The sequence below is a fragment of the Thermobia domestica genome, unplaced genomic scaffold, assembly GCF_964235325.1.
Source record: "Thermobia domestica unplaced genomic scaffold, izTheDome1.hap1.1 HAP1_SCAFFOLD_171, whole genome shotgun sequence".
Lineage (NCBI taxonomy): Eukaryota > Metazoa > Arthropoda > Insecta > Zygentoma > Lepismatidae > Thermobia > Thermobia domestica.
The window spans coordinates 316952-332968 of NW_027655909.1; the positions used below are offsets into that span (position 1 = coordinate 316952).

The window sequence follows — 16017 nt, forward strand, 5'->3', positions numbered from 1 at the left end:
TACTACTACTACTACTACTACTACTACTACTACTACTACTACTACTACTACTACTACTACTACTACTACTACTACTACTACTACTACTACTACTACTACTACTACTACTACTACTACTACTACTACTACTACTACTACTACTACTACTACTACTACTACTACTACTACTACTACTACTACTACTACTACTACTACTACTACTACTACTACTACTACTACTACTACTACTACTACTACTACTACTACTACTACTACTACTACTACTACTACTACTACTACTAATAATAATAATAATAATGTGTATTATAATAGCGAAACTGATTATAAAACATAATCATTGTGTAGCACTGAGCATTATTGCTACCGCTGGAGATGTTGACTCGTACAGTCTGTCTCGATTTTAACTAATTATTATTAAATTCTTTATTATTTTTAAATTCTGAAATTTTGCGACACACCTTAGGGGACTATGTGACACACCAGTGTGTTGCGACACATTGGTTGAGAACTATTGCTCTAGGGCGCCTGGTCTCTGCAAATACCTCACCACTCCCTAGGGCGCCTGGTCTCTGATAGGTACACTCATGTCCAAAATGATTGTCGCATATCTGTAACTGTCTTCTTGTAATAATATAACTTGATAATGATTTTGCAGGGTACTTTTTAACACTGATACTATGTGTATAATCGCGAAATGTATATTTGTGGTAAATTTCATAGGAAAATAATTATAAATACAAAAATTAGAATGAGTAAAACAAAATGTTGCTAAATGGACAAGAAAGTTTTATTTTCGTTTTATTGTTCTTATTTACTGCTCTTTTGACATTAAATTTACCACATAAACGTCTTTGCCGATTATACACATACTAATATTATAAGAAATAACTGGCAAATTCATTATCAAATTATATTTCTACAACAACAAATTTATAGACATGCGACAATAAATTTTGGCTTGAGTGTACCTACGTACACCTTGGCAGCAGAAGCCTTTCTGTCGCCCCAGGCCGTTTGGTCATTGGACTCTTACAAACTTACCAGCAAGCCACCAAGATATCTAGTGTAAGAGGAACTTACCCATTTTATCTGTAATATTTATTACTACTGTATATAAGAAGAAGCTCGTATAATTTAAGGTAATTGGGAAAGTCTAATTTCCTGTGTACCATGTTTTGCTGTAAAACAGAATTTTACAATATACATAAATATACAATATTTTACAATATACATAGTACGGTAGTTTGCTGTTATTATTCAATATATATGTTTTCAATTTTGAATTCTTGACTTTTTTTTTTTTTTTTTTAAAAAAAAAGATTACATCGATTTGAATGTATTATATTGTGATTACTGGTGCACACTGATGACGGCAGCTTTAATTTCTTGTTAGGCAGTCGGAGGGGCAGAGAAACTTTGGGAGGCAGCTATTTTTTCTATACTGAAAATTATAATTTTATTTTCCTTTATCTACATCACAGTACATGTCTAGGAGGCCAATCTGCGGACGGACGATGCCACCAGGGGGACCTACCCCCGTCTAGCGTCATCACTGCTTTTGCGCCCTGTAGATAAACATTTCATTCGTTAACCACGAAGCACAAACTTTAGATTAATGAGTAAATGGTGCTGTGTAGAAAAATGTTTTCTGTGCTAGATATCGGCTTGATACGAGTAATGTATACGTATGCGTGTCGTGGAAACATGGGAAAGCGTGATCAGTTCCATTGCACTTGGTATTAGATGCAAGAAACTCTACGATAGATAAATGGAACGAAAGTACAGGATTCATACCTACCATATGTCATTCGTTTCCATTTCACTAATTTCTGTGAAGCGAAACGCTTCTGGTTTTATTTTATTACTGGAAGAATGAAATGAGGAAAGTGAAAGTTTTTTTTTTTTTTTTGTGTGTGTGTGTGTTAATTTCGTATTCGATCTAATTTAGAATTCCGTGTTCTTTTAATAGAACCTTGTCCATGAATGATGAAAGGGTCTTTGGAGAAATCACCTGAATTAAAATCATAGACTGTGGTAGCCATTTGGTCAGCACGTGTCAGAGGAGAGAAAAACACCGCTTAGTCGCTTGTTAGACGGTTGCTGTAACTTCGTGTCTGTTAATTTGGCGGCATGAAATAAAAGCGTATCCTGCATCTCAGCCGCTCACACTGTTGGATCGTATGTGGTTTGCTGAAAAAGCTACATGAATCAATTTCCAGGATCTTGGATGCTGTCCAATAAGACCCAGACCGTTCGTTACCTTTTGCTTAAAAATAAGCCTTTCGATTTCAACATGGATATTTCTCTTTCGGTTCCTTTTTACTTTTTCCCCCTTTTCATGTGCAGGATTTGGTCGCTAATTCACAAACAACATATCAAGAGATTTCGGTTCTATTCAGCCAAGTTTAATCAAGTGCGTCGGCTGCGGAGGAAATGATATGAAGGGAACAGATTCGGCTCGTCCTTTTATTTAAAACATTTTGGTTGGAGTTAAGCTTTCCTTTTGAACACCGAGGCCACATGAAACATGAATCTACAGTGTAAGGTAAAATACAAACTACCGTAATGGGTTCAGGTTTTTCAGGCGATCTCATCGGGAGTCGAATCCCGGACCTGGTGAACTAAAGATGCTCATGCTAGCCAAGACCCGTGTCCTACTGACCCACCACTCACCGTAACCCACGACCCACCATGACTCACCCCCGTGACATACTCTGACCCACTACCCACCAAAACCCATCATCATCAACTCTGACCCATGATCCACGTCCTCGTCTCCACTGACTAAACAGTTTACACTTGAAATAAAACTAGGCTGTGAAATTATCACTAATCGATGTTTGAATTTCTGCTGTCAATCGCTCAAGCACCGCCCTGTTAAAATATCGGTGGATCTGACCTTTACGGTTTAAAATGCTAAAGTGTTTGTCATGGGCCTAATATGGCCAATTTTAATTTAATTACCATATATAATTATTTCTTTGTTGAATTACAGATACTTTTTAGTGGAAAATAGGATTAAAGGCTCAAATCAAGGTTAAAGTAGACCAACGTAAAGATTAAAAAAAAAAAAAAGGTAAAATTCGACTGTGTCTTGAAAGCAAAGTAGTAAAGTCCTATTGCTATTGCAGTATTACAATTACAAATACCAATATCCAAAAGTCATTTTCCACTATGATATAGTCATTTCAAGTAAATAAATAGAAACATTGAAAAAGGAAGAAAAATGGAGGCCTTGAAAGTAAAACGTAGACAAGTTCACCAAGGTACAGAAGATGCTATCCACAATGTACTGAGGAGAGTGGACGGTGGGTGAGTCATAGAGGGCCGTGGGTCAGAGTGAGTCATGGTGGGTCGGTTAGTCAGGCGGGTCACGGTAGGTAGTAGGTCAGAGTGGGTCACGTGCTGTTGACCTACTGACCCACTCAAAAATCTTGACCCCTGATCCACTCCATGTCTGCTTGCCATTAGACCGGACATTGTGCTTTACTAATACAGCACTCACTTTTGGTGTGAGAGATCAGAGGCGTATCTAGGGTGGGGCAAGGAAGTCACGTGCCATGGGCACCAGTGCCAGAGATCCGCACAATGCGACGCTATTCTAGTAGGAATAGTGGCTAGACTACAGCAGTAGTTCTGTTTTAAGTCAATGTGCTTCGAAGTCACCACTTTTACAATTGTTTGGCTCTTCTGTAGAGTCACGCTTTACCTCCTTCTGTACGGCTGGTAGCACTTATTGGAGTTATCCGAAAGCTCAGCACCTGTCGCCCATTAATAGCGTCCCGAAAATACACAGAAATGTCGCGTACCGGAACAGCAACATTATCTAATCTTAAATTGATTACGTTTATGACAGCCATTAAAATTGATAGTATTTCTCTATTCAGAACGTAGGGTTTCACTTCGTAAGTTCTGTGAAGTAACAAAGAAAATTTCTTTTAAAAAATGTAAAGTATTTGAACTTAGCTGGCTAGCGAATCATTAGAAGCACCTGGTTCTAATGATACAGATACACTAAGATTGGGCCTGATTCTAATGATACGCAGACTTGATTATGAGGTGGAACAACTTCAGTTTGCTTTAACGATTTGGTATAGAGAAAGAAAGAAGTGTATTGTTTCATAAATGGTAAGTCATTTACTTCGTCTGGCATAGTGTTCTCCGGGTTTGAGCCGAGATTTTCAAGGAACTTAGAATATTCGTTACTGAATTCTCTCTCTCTCTCTCTCTCTCTCTCTCTCTCTCTCTCTCTGTCTGTCTCTCTCTCTCTCTCTCTCTCTGTCTGTCTGTCTCTCTTTCTCTCTCTCTCTCTCTCTCTCTCTTATTTGCGATTTTTTTTTCCAGTTTTGGGTCCTCCATTCGATAGAGCATCAAAACTATCTGAAAGAAGTGATGGAATTTTTCGCGTCACTCTTATCGTTCCCTAGATATTAGCCAAAAAAGTTCCGATATCGGTACATTTATGGAACCATATTTCGGGAACCGTATATCATAGTGACGAGATTTTGCAAAGTTTTGAATTTTTGAGCCCTTCATTTTGGGCATATGTCTTCGTAAAACAACCTATCGTAGAACGTTTTAACAGAACTCTAAACAAAACAGGTGGAAAAAAATGAGTACTCGAAGAAATTATACAATGGATAGTTATATTACAAGAACTCTTTAATGAGTATAATAATAAAGTAGATAGAACAATAGGTATAAAACCTGTAGAATTTAATAAGAAAAACGTAATTCTTTCTAAATTCGTTCTGGCAGTGCTCTTGGAGCATTCTCAACTTTTTTTTTTTTTTTTTTTTTTTTTAAATCTTCACTGGGATAGCCGAAACATTATCGCTTATCTCGCCTGAGTGTACGAAGATAGATATTTTTGGTGGTATAGGTGATGGGGAGTAAAGTATACATTTACAGTTTCATTTTTTCTCCACGGTCAAGTCACAAAGGGAAAGATAGAATTGAGATAATATGAATGAAGATCTTGATGTGATTTAATTTGATGTTTAGGGTCCCATTCAGCAGCGAGGCTATATCAAGACGTGAACCTACAGTTTAAACTTGAGATCCGAACCACATGAGCTCCCGCCGCGAATCGAAGCCGGGTCTTCCCACATCAAACGCGCGTACGCTAACCGCTTAGCTATAAAAGAGCTCCAACATGAATAAAGAGATAGGAGCAGGGGCGCAATTTCCGAACTTGACGTAGGCGCTATTAACACTAGATACAAAACTTTGAGGGGTCTTGGGTTCGGTCTCAGCTATGTGAATTTGCGGTAGACATCTAGATTTTCTCGGGGTCGTTCTGTTTTCTCCCACATTCTGATTCCACCAACCTTTTATAGTCTAATGATTCAATTTCATCAATCATCCGTCTTTTTTCTCTACGGGACATAACCTTGGGACGTAAAGGTTTCACTTCATATTTTGTTCAGCGATATCATAGTTTGCGTACGATACATCATCATTAAATTCAGATTTTTTATTAATATTATCTTATATATAAAAGAGAACGCACAAATCCTTTGTTCCCTCATCACGCTAATACGGCTGAACCAATTTCTTTCATTTTTGGGGGGTTATTAGGATTTGGACCCTAGATGGTTTTTATCATATCACTTTAATTTTTAATTACCAGTGTCTTGAGATAATTGACCATTCAAGTGTCCATAACGTACAAATCCTTTGTTAGTTCATCATAGGTAAAAATAAACGTATTTATATGCAACCCGCATGACCGTGTCACTCAGCGGGTTAACATAAATGACAGGCGATATAATGTTAACATTTACTGCAATCTACTATGGTTTTTATCATATCACTTGAAAGCGAAAAAGTAAAAATTATCTAAGTAACAAAGTTTATTGCGTTCCGGGGTGACCGCAGCGAAGCGGGGCGGGTTAACATAAATGACAGGCGATATAATGTTAACATTTACTGCAATCTTCTATGGTTTTTATCATATCACTTGAAAGCGAAAAAGTAAAAATTATCTAAGTAACAAAGTTTATTGCGTTCCGGGGTGACCGCAGCGAAGCGGGGTGAACGCTGCTAGTTATGAATAAAATGAGTAAAATAAAAAGAAAGGGAAAAGACTGTTGCATATATTTGGAGATATAGGCTCACATACACCTCGAAACTTTTTTTTTTTCATGAGCATGAATACCATATACTAAGAAGGACCACTGCAATGGCATCATGGGAATATATGCAACCAACGATTTAAGAGTTGCAGTAGGAAAGAAAATGAGAGGGGAAAACGAAATTGCAGTAGCGTAGTTAGGACTTTTTTTTAGCCGGAGGGGGAGTGAGAGGGCGCCATTAAATTGTTTGAAGCGCCTTTCTTGCTTCACCAGTTTAACACGCTTCTTAAAAAAAAAAAAAAAAAAAAAAAAAAAAAAAAGACGCTAACACCAAGGATCTTATAAAATATAGGATCTGCCCTTACAACAAAATCTTAAAGCAATACGTCACAGTTTCGCCACCCCTACTCTGCCCAATAGGATCGCATTGTTTTGAGCCAACAATCATGGCGGAAACGAAAGTAGCCAATCAGACTATGCAAGAAACGAGAGTAGCCAATCAGACTTGACGATGCTCGGTTGTTTTTGGGCTTCATTGATTTAATGGGATGAAGATACATATGGGCAGATCCTCTATTTTACACCCTCCATTCCAAAAGAAACTGAACGTTTTAAAAAAAAAAACAAAAAAGCAATGTACATTTTGGAACAAATCATTTTTATTAATCAATGTATTCCCCTTCTGCATCGATACACATATTTGCACGCTCCAACAAGTTGTCAAACGACTTCTCCATGTCCTTTATTGGAATGGTCTTTAGGACGGCGGTGGTCGCCTTCTCAATGGCATCAATCGATGCGTGCTACTTTCCTTTCATCGCCAAATGCAGTTTCGGGAACAGATAGAAATCGCACGGAGCGAGATCTGGTGAATAGGGCGGATGATGCAACCGAATAATGTGATTTTTGACCAAAAATTCAGTTACAAGTCGCGAACGATGTGATGGTGCATTATCGTCCAAAAGAGTCCAACTGCCGACTTCGCGATATTCGGGCCGAATACGACGAATTCTTGCCAGCAAACGCTTCATGACGCCCAAGTAAAACACTCCAGTGACTGTCTGGCCGGGCTGAATAAATTCTTTGTGGATAATTCCTTTTGAATCGTAAAAACAAATCAGCATCACCTTAACTTTTGACTTCACCAAGCGACTTTTTTTGGGTGTTCCTTCATCCGGCGCTCTCCATTCAGCACTTTGCCGCTTTGTTTCGGGCTCATATTCAAAACACCACGTCTCGTCACCAGTTACAATCGATTTCAAGAAGTTTCGATCCTGCCGAGCACTTTTAACGATGTCTTTGCAATGCGCAATTCGATCAACTTTTTGGTCTTCGGTGAGTTTGTGTGGTACAAACCGCGAATTAACCTTCTTAAGGCCCAAAACTTCGGTCAAAATGCGGTATGCGGTTGTTTGAGGAATGCCTAATTCCATTTCAGTAACTTTCACCGACGATTTTTTGTTATGTTTGATGAATTCACGCACTTTTTCGATGTTTTCTTCCGATAATCCGGATCTGGGACGGCCTGATCTTTCGTCATCATCCAGCGTCTCTCTACCCTATTTGAATCGCCTGAACCACTCGTAAACTTGCGCACGGGATAGACACTCATCACCATATGCATTTTGTAGCATTTGGTGCGTTTCACTAAAAGTTTTACCCAGTTTAACACAAAACTCAATTGCAGCTCGTTGTTTGAAACTCATTTTCCGACCGATGTACACAACACACTGACAGTTGAAACGCAGTAACTTTGTTGCCGTGCATCCAAATGTCATGACATTTATACCAGTTGTCAATGAGGGACTACGCCATCAACCGGTAAAATATTACAACAGATGGCACTAGTGGTACTATTTGTTTTCAAAAGTTCGGTTTCTTTTGGAATGGAGGGTGTATAACATCCTTGGCTAACACGCTCGAGCCGCCACTGCTGAATTGGTCCATCGTCCTGGTATTAGGGAGGTTCGAAAGCTGGCCATTATCATGATTGAGCTTTTCGCAGGGTTGTCGGATAAAGTGACGCGGTTCAGTACTTTTTTTTTTTTTTTTTTTTTTTTTGTATTGTAAACGAAAGAGTCGTTGCTTTTACTCAATTTAACCTTTAGGACACGAAGTAACTAAATATAGTTACCTAAAAATAAGGCTTGGGATACGAAGTAACTATTTATAGATACCTTGCAGTTTACCCACTAAACCTAATTGTTTTTTAACTTTCTGGGTATCACATATATGCACTTGCATGTGTTTTATTCAGGAGACATACTAGGCAACTGCAGGAATTGCTTTATTTTTTCTCAGGCTTTATTTTTTAAAAAGGCTCCGTAATCAAAAGGTTAAACAATGTGAAAATACCTTCCGTCAGATATATGTAAAAATATAATGTTATAACTAACGTTATGCCCCAGAGTCATTAAACAATATTTTTTCTAATGGTGAACTCAAAGGTTGGTATTTAAGAGATTGTTCGTAGTTGCTATTACATTAAAAATAGTTTTGAATACTTGATAGTGAAAGTATTTGTCGACTTTACTAGATTTTCAATATTTTAGTTAGTAGCAACATGGCCAGTACTGAGAGAAGGGTACTGGGGAGGAAAAGTTTAGAGTAGGGGAGCCTACCCAGGCTTCCCTAGAGCTCCGCCACTGTGCAGTTGGAAATACTAGCAGGGACAAGAGTGTTGGCTCTCACCGTTTTATTCAATAGATATTTGAACGACTGCTTTGTAGGAGGGGAAGGACAAAATGCATTCGCTTAGGATGTGTCTATTATTATTATTATAATATCTGAAACTAAAATTAAGATAAAGTTAGAAAGCGTGAGGGAAAGCCGGTAAAAATATGGAACAGAAATTAACACTAAAACAGACTAAAGCAATGGTGGTTACAGGGATGGGAAATTTATCAAGTACTTAAAAGTTTTCGAAGGGAGAAACTAGAACAGATGACTAGTTTCTGTAACTGGATAGGAGGCTATTAGCGAAAATATCAACTGTAAACGGGAAGCAAAGGCAACACACTATAGGAACGAAAAAAAAAAAGTTTAAGAAAGAAAGTGTATACCTACATAATTTTCATTAAGATAATTTTGTTGAGATAATAGACAGTGAGATATGTTATTTTTTACAAAAAATGTTGAAACTCTGACAGTGCTTATGTGAACAGCTTTTTCATGAGGTGCCATGAAAATAAAAACTGGAAATACGTTAATAGAACAGGTCATTATATTTATCTAAAGCACCAGTGAATATGAATTCTTTTGTAATACAAAGGTAAATGTTCTTTTCGTACCCTTGACATAGTTTTTGGTGGAATAATTTTTAAGATTGTAATACCTCAATTGTCGCTGTGTATTCCGTAACAGACTGCTGACAGTCAGCTGGTTCTGTACTTGGTTAATAAATGTCTGAAGGAGAAACCTAATGTTTTGAAGGATGTTTTAAATAGCTACTGTTTCTGTAGAGCTTTAGAGTAGCACGCTTGGAGCTATTGAAGGAAGATAACACAGCCTGTTTGAAGCGACCAGGACTCGATGTAATCGATGTAGCAAGCTGTCAAACACAGAACTTTCATCTTCACATTCTCCTTTGTCACAAGAGGGAGGGCACGGTGTCTTAGTGGTAGAGCAGTTCCCCTTATGCATGGAATCCTGGTTCGATCCCCAGCTGAGTAAGCTTGTTGTGGACAACATCGTGTCCATGAGTTTTCTCGGGTACTCACGTTTCCTTCCATATTCTCATTCCACTAATTATTCCATGATCATTCACTTGCCTTAATCATCCGCCTCCCGTAGCATAACAAGCATAATCGTAGGACGTTAAACTGAAAGTTTTTTTTTGTTTTGTTTTCCTTTGTCGCCAAGGGTCCAATACGTGTGTATGGTGTAGGCCTACAAAGCTTAGATAAAAATGCAAGACATAAGTAAGTTCCTGTCTCATTTACTCCGTTATAAAAATGCAAGTAAGTTCCTCTCTTATATACTTCGTTATAAAAATGCAAGTTAGTTCCTGTCTCATGTACTCCGTTATAAAAAATTCAGGTAAGTTCCTGTCTCATATACTCCGTTATAAAAAATTCAGGTAAGTTCCTATCTCATATACTCCGTTATAAAAAGTGGAAGTAAGTTCCTGTCTCATACAGTATACTCCGTTATATAACAAATGCAAGTTCCTGTCTCATATACTCCGTTATAAAGAATCAGGTAAGTTCCTATCTCATATACTCCGTTATAAAAAGTGGAAGTAAGTTCCTGTCTCATACAGTATACTCCGTTATATAAAAAATGCAAGTTCCTGTCTCATGTACTCCGTTATAAAAATTGAGGTAAGTTCCTATCTCATATACTCCGTTATAAAAAGTGGAAGTAAGTTCCTGTCTCATACAGTATACTCCGTTATATAACAAATGCAAGTTCCTGTCTCATATATTCCGTTGTAAAAAATTCAGGTAAGTTCCTATCTCATAGACTATACTCCGTTATAAAAAGTGGAAGTAAGTTCCTGTCTCATAGAGTATACTCCGTTATATAAAATATGCAAGTTCCTGTCTCATATACTCCGTTATAAAAATTCAGGTAAGTTCCTATCTCATATACTCCGTTATATAAAACATGCAAGTTCCTGTCTCAATACTCCGTTATAAAAATGCAAGTAAGTTCCTGTCTCATATACTTCGTTTTAAAAATGCAAGTAAGTTCCTGTCTCCTATACCCCGTTATAAATAAATGCAATCGATCAACAATAGTGTGAATCAGCACTCATCTTAAGCAGTTGTTAGTTCATAAATACTGAATATACGCCTATAATATGAGAAATGTCGTTTCGGAAACAGCAATTCTTTTATCGGTTTCAAGACATTAAAAAATTCTCTAGTCTCGTGAACAACACTAGTTCACCAAGTCTTAGATCTGAAACACTGTTTTAGTTTTCTATGATTCGCAGTATAAAAACTATGATTGTACAAACATAAAGAACATTTATCAACGTTTAAAGATACGCAAATCATAACACAATATCCTCCAATAATAAATATCGTTTAAATGTTGTTATATCACGGACTTCATAGTCCTCTCGAGATGAGAAAGGGTTCTGATAACTTGTAGATTCAATTGTGACATTATAAAAAGTGATTCTGGAAGGAGAGATAAGAAGGGAGATAGACGGAAGAGGGAGCAAATTTGCATTCTATGGTGTTTGATCTAGGCCTCGACATTTTGAAAACCCCATTCCGGAGGAGTTGTGTAAGAGTTTTATGGAACTGCAGTGAATTCAGTGATTATTGTATTGTATTTATTTTCTTTTTTTTTTTTTAAATCAAAAGATCCCATATATTTCAATCAAAGATTTTCTTGTACGCCTTGTATCTGGAGAACTACATATAGTGTAGCCAAACCCAAACTATCACTTAACTCAGTATGATGTGTTTATTCCGTAGAAAATACAAAAACTCGATTTGGGAGCCATTCAAAACTTTTCTGGTCCCTGATTAAAAAAAAATAAATAAATAAATAAAAAGAAATGGCCCAGATCGCAATCTTTTATCTATTGTTCGCATCATTCCTAAAATTCTTGTTTCATACTTTTAGCACTGTATTAGAATGCATCTGAAGTGGACACGTTATTTGTATATAAACACAAAAGTAAAAGAAACAATAATAATGTAAATTACACACACTAGGTTAATAATTATGCCTTACATTTTGCATGTTATCATTAACAACAAAATTATAGTAAGTATTACTTGCAGTATATGTAGAAATTCGTACACATACATCTAATGCTAAAAATAAGCAATGACACTGATTTACTGTAATCATGTAAAATTTTAATGTAAATAATTAGCAATTTATGTATTCCTGTACCGAGTAAAAGCAATGTTGTAATACATATTTCTGGAGTTTTTTTTTTTTTTTTTTTGAATAGTCATGAGTCTGTATATTTTTGGAAAGTTTATTGTAAAGCATGATACCCGCGTATTTACATCCTTTTTCATATAATACTGTTCTGTGTTCTACAATAGAAAAGTTTTGTTTGTTTCTTGTATCATGATCATGTTGCTGTTCTACTCGCGTAAGGACACTTTGTAGTTGTCTCTTTACAAATATCAATAGATTTAAAATATACAAACAGGGTACTGGACTGGAAGTATACAAAAATTTTTAAATATTGGTTTGCAGTGATCTTTTGGTTTAGCAGTTGCCATCATTCTTATTATTCGTTTCTGTATCGTAAAAATTATGTTGGCCTTGTGTGTATTTCCCCAAAATATAATGCCATATGTTAAACTCGACTGGAATAATCCAAAGTAAATTGTTTTTAAAGTACAGTCTTTTAAAACATTTTAAAGTACTTTAATTGCAAAATAAATATGATTTAATTTTTTACTAAACTTAATTATATGCATATCCCAGGAGAGATTTTAATCTATACACATTTCTAAGAAGTTGGTTGATTTCACATAATCTATTTCGTTATTTTCATTATTTCGTTATTGTAAGATTGGAAGGTTATATCTCAAATATCTCCCATAGTTTTTTCTCTTTCCGTGCTAAAAGTGAGCACTTGTAGTCCATATCTATGCTATTATATAAAAAAAGGAAAATGACTTACTTATCAATCCCCCAGGTCACACTACTAAGCTAGAAACGTGAAATTTAGACATAAAACTACTTTTGTAACGAACGCACAGGATAAGGAGTGATTTTTGAAAAATAAGGATGGCGAAGAGGAGGTTCTGTTTCCTTTTTTTTTTTTTCTTTCTTCTGCAAGAATGGAGTATCTCACGAATCCTTGAAGTAAGAAAGATGAAACTCAGCATGCAATATTAACTCTTAATGAAAAGTAGGAGAATACGTCTTTCAGAGTTTCCGAAAAGTCCAATGCTAATAAGGAGAAAAGGGGGTAGGGTGAATTTCTGTAATATTTAACAGCCCCTTTTTTTCATTTATTCAGAAAACGCGTAATGTGAGGTTCCACTTAAGTTGAAGGTGTGAAATTCGGTATATTAAGTCTTAATGAAAAATAATGGAATCAATGTTTCATCAGTGGAAAATTCCGCTCCTAAAGGGCCAATTTCTATAATATTGAAATTTCCAGTTTTATATTTATTAAATTTTATTTTTCTGTACGAAGTGTAGGTGCTACTGTTAGCATAGTTAAAGTATATTTGAACCTCGCACTACCTTTTTTTCTTTTTAATACTTACTACCAAGGAGAGGAGTCATTTTGTACCGACCTGCTAATATTAAATATATCTCGCAACAGATTAGAAACCTCTCACATAAGTCTACAGTGACTGAAGTGAACAGTACATGGGGTAAGATTAACCACCAAATTCAGAAAGAGCGGGATACAGCTATTTATTATACTCCTAAATGTCAGTTTCAGCTTCTACCAACGGGAGGGGGAGGAGTACTTTGTGTCCGTCAATTAAAAATAACAAATTTAGGAGAAACACTAACGTTCAATTTTCACCACCGTAAGGTATATATATGCTTTAGCTAAAAATGTTGAGTATTATTATTATTATTATTATTATTATTATTATTATTATTATTATTATTATTATTATTATTACAATTTTAAAGAAATTATTAAAGAGAAATTACAAGAAAAATATACTGCAATGTGCAGAAAGTACCCCCCTTCCCCCTGTAGTAGTGCGAGGGTTAATACAGGTGAAGTACTACTAGTACAGATGTAAAGCAATATTTCATGTTGTAGTTCCAAATGAGGCATATAGTTTCTAAATCCGCCATCTCCAATTTAAAAAAAAGAAATAGATAAGTAGATTTACTGGTATTCCTTTCCATGCCCGACACGATGAGAGAGATTTTTGTCATTTGGTAGTTATAATGAATGTCCAGAAAGCACCAAAGTATTTTAAAAAGAAAATTTTATCTCATATAATCTCTGAGTTATCAGTTTTTCCTGTTTTTCTCGAAACCTTTTATGAAGGAGATAGCGGATTTAGAAACTATACGCCTCAAATAACCTCTTTACCATTACTTTTTCCTTTGTTGGTCATATTGTTGCCACCAGTGACGTGAGAAATAATACCTCCAGTAACACGTGATTGTAGCCAATCGAACAACAATAGACAGAACGTAACAATGGAAAATTGTAGTGTAAAGGTTATAAAATAGGAAGCAGCGGATAATTTGGAAATGAAATTGTCTGTGCTCTTCCGCAAGGAAGTGAGGAAAATCACCGTTAGCCATTCTCATCCGAGTGTTTTGAGCTGCTATACAATACAACAGCTGATGGGTGGAAGAGAAATTGTCGTTTTAATACGGGAATAGCAGGCAATTTCCTCTGAGCTACAAAAGATTCATTTTGGGTGGACTGTGTTCATGTTTACATTGCATTTTGGTCATTAAATCGTTCTCAGAATTATAATTATCTCAAAAACTCTTTGACTTAAACTTCAATTTGGAAGTTATGAAGAAATGTTTCAAAGAAAGAAAGAAAGCAGTTGATGTGTGTGTTTTGTGAGAAAATTTGTTCATATTTAAGCACTATTAAGAACTGTCACAGTTTTATTTATTTACACCAGTGTTTCTCAAACTGTGATCCTCGAGGTCTTCCCTCGTGGTTTTCTTAGATCCAAGATTAGTAAAATAAATAAATAAATAAATTACGTATCACACGTAATTAAGAGTTTTAAGCTGGTATAGTATACAAAATCAGTGTCGGTCTTCCAATGACGCGGGACACTAAGCTTTCTAAGATAAATAAGGTTTTGGTGTTACATCAAATTCCATTATCCAGTTTCGGTATCATTGGTGAATAAGTGCTACAGGGGCGTCATTTCAGACGTCGCTTGAGGGAGACTAAGAGCACTACCGACATAAGACTTTCACGTTTTGTACTAGTATATTAGTACACAATAGATTAAAGTATATATATTCCTCAAATTCTTGGGGAGGGGGGCAATTCCCCCTCCTGCCGCCATAAATGACGTCCCTGAAGTGCTCTTAGACGCCACAATATTGATAGATTTTGACAATAGTTGCTTACTGAGTCTTTGTGCAGAATTGTAGTAAAGGAGGGATTACAAAGTTTACCCAATAAAAATTGCATAAAGTGGTTCATGCATTACATGAATGTTCCTGTATCTTTATTAAACTTGTTAATAAGATTATTATTATTATTATTATTATTATTATCATTACTAAATTATGGATTATCTAGTGTGGCTGATAAAGGCAAATCATAGCCTATATTGCCGAAACTAATACAGAGTATTAATACATGTTTTTATTTGATCAAATTTCGATTTTTACTTAAGTTACAAGTTTATTCCAAAAATATGATGAACGATACACATATGAATTTTGGTGCAACAGTACCTAGATTTTAATACTTTAGCTTAAAATAATCAAGGACAGCTGTTGTAAATCGTTTTGAGTTGAATTTAAACAAAATACATATATTGAACAATTTTTAAAAAGTGTAAAATATAAGCTAACACTTTTAAGGATAGACAATATTATTCTGAAACATTAATAACAAAATATTAAAGTATTGTTTTGCAATGTGTGTTTGCAGGGACGTCCGTCGCCAACAACCTGACATTCTGTATGGCAAAAGCTGCCAGGAGTTACCAGTGAAGCAGATCGGCTGCCTGTTCCCAACCATCTTCGCAGCGTTCACGGGACCAGACGGTGGGCTGACCACAGTGAACCGACGTCAGCGACACCTGTCGACCACCGACCCGGACGTCGACTACATCGACAAAGAAGAGGATTCCCCGACCACTCGAAAGCCAAGTAAGCGCAGGCACTGGGGTGCTGGTGAGGGTTATTTCTTTAGTATCAATTATGGGACGTATTTTCAAATGCGAAAGACATTGTCCCATCGGGGGGATAGGAGGGTTGTACCCTTTGTGGACAATTCTGTGATGAACATCAGGGTCATGGGGAATGTGTATACGATAGGCAA

At 36.2% G+C, this 16017-nt stretch overlaps 1 protein-coding gene across 1 annotated transcript in view; it reads left to right on the forward strand.

Moving 5' to 3' along the window:
* LOC145676497 (uncharacterized) overlaps nt 1-16017 on the forward strand; it is a 252372-nt gene that overhangs the window by 165507 nt on the left and 70848 nt on the right. Inside the window, exon 2 of the mRNA XM_081747308.1 lies at nt 15625-15845. Coding sequence (XP_081603434.1) covers nt 15625-15845 — 221 coding nt within the window. The remainder of the gene's footprint in view (nt 1-15624; nt 15846-16017) is intronic.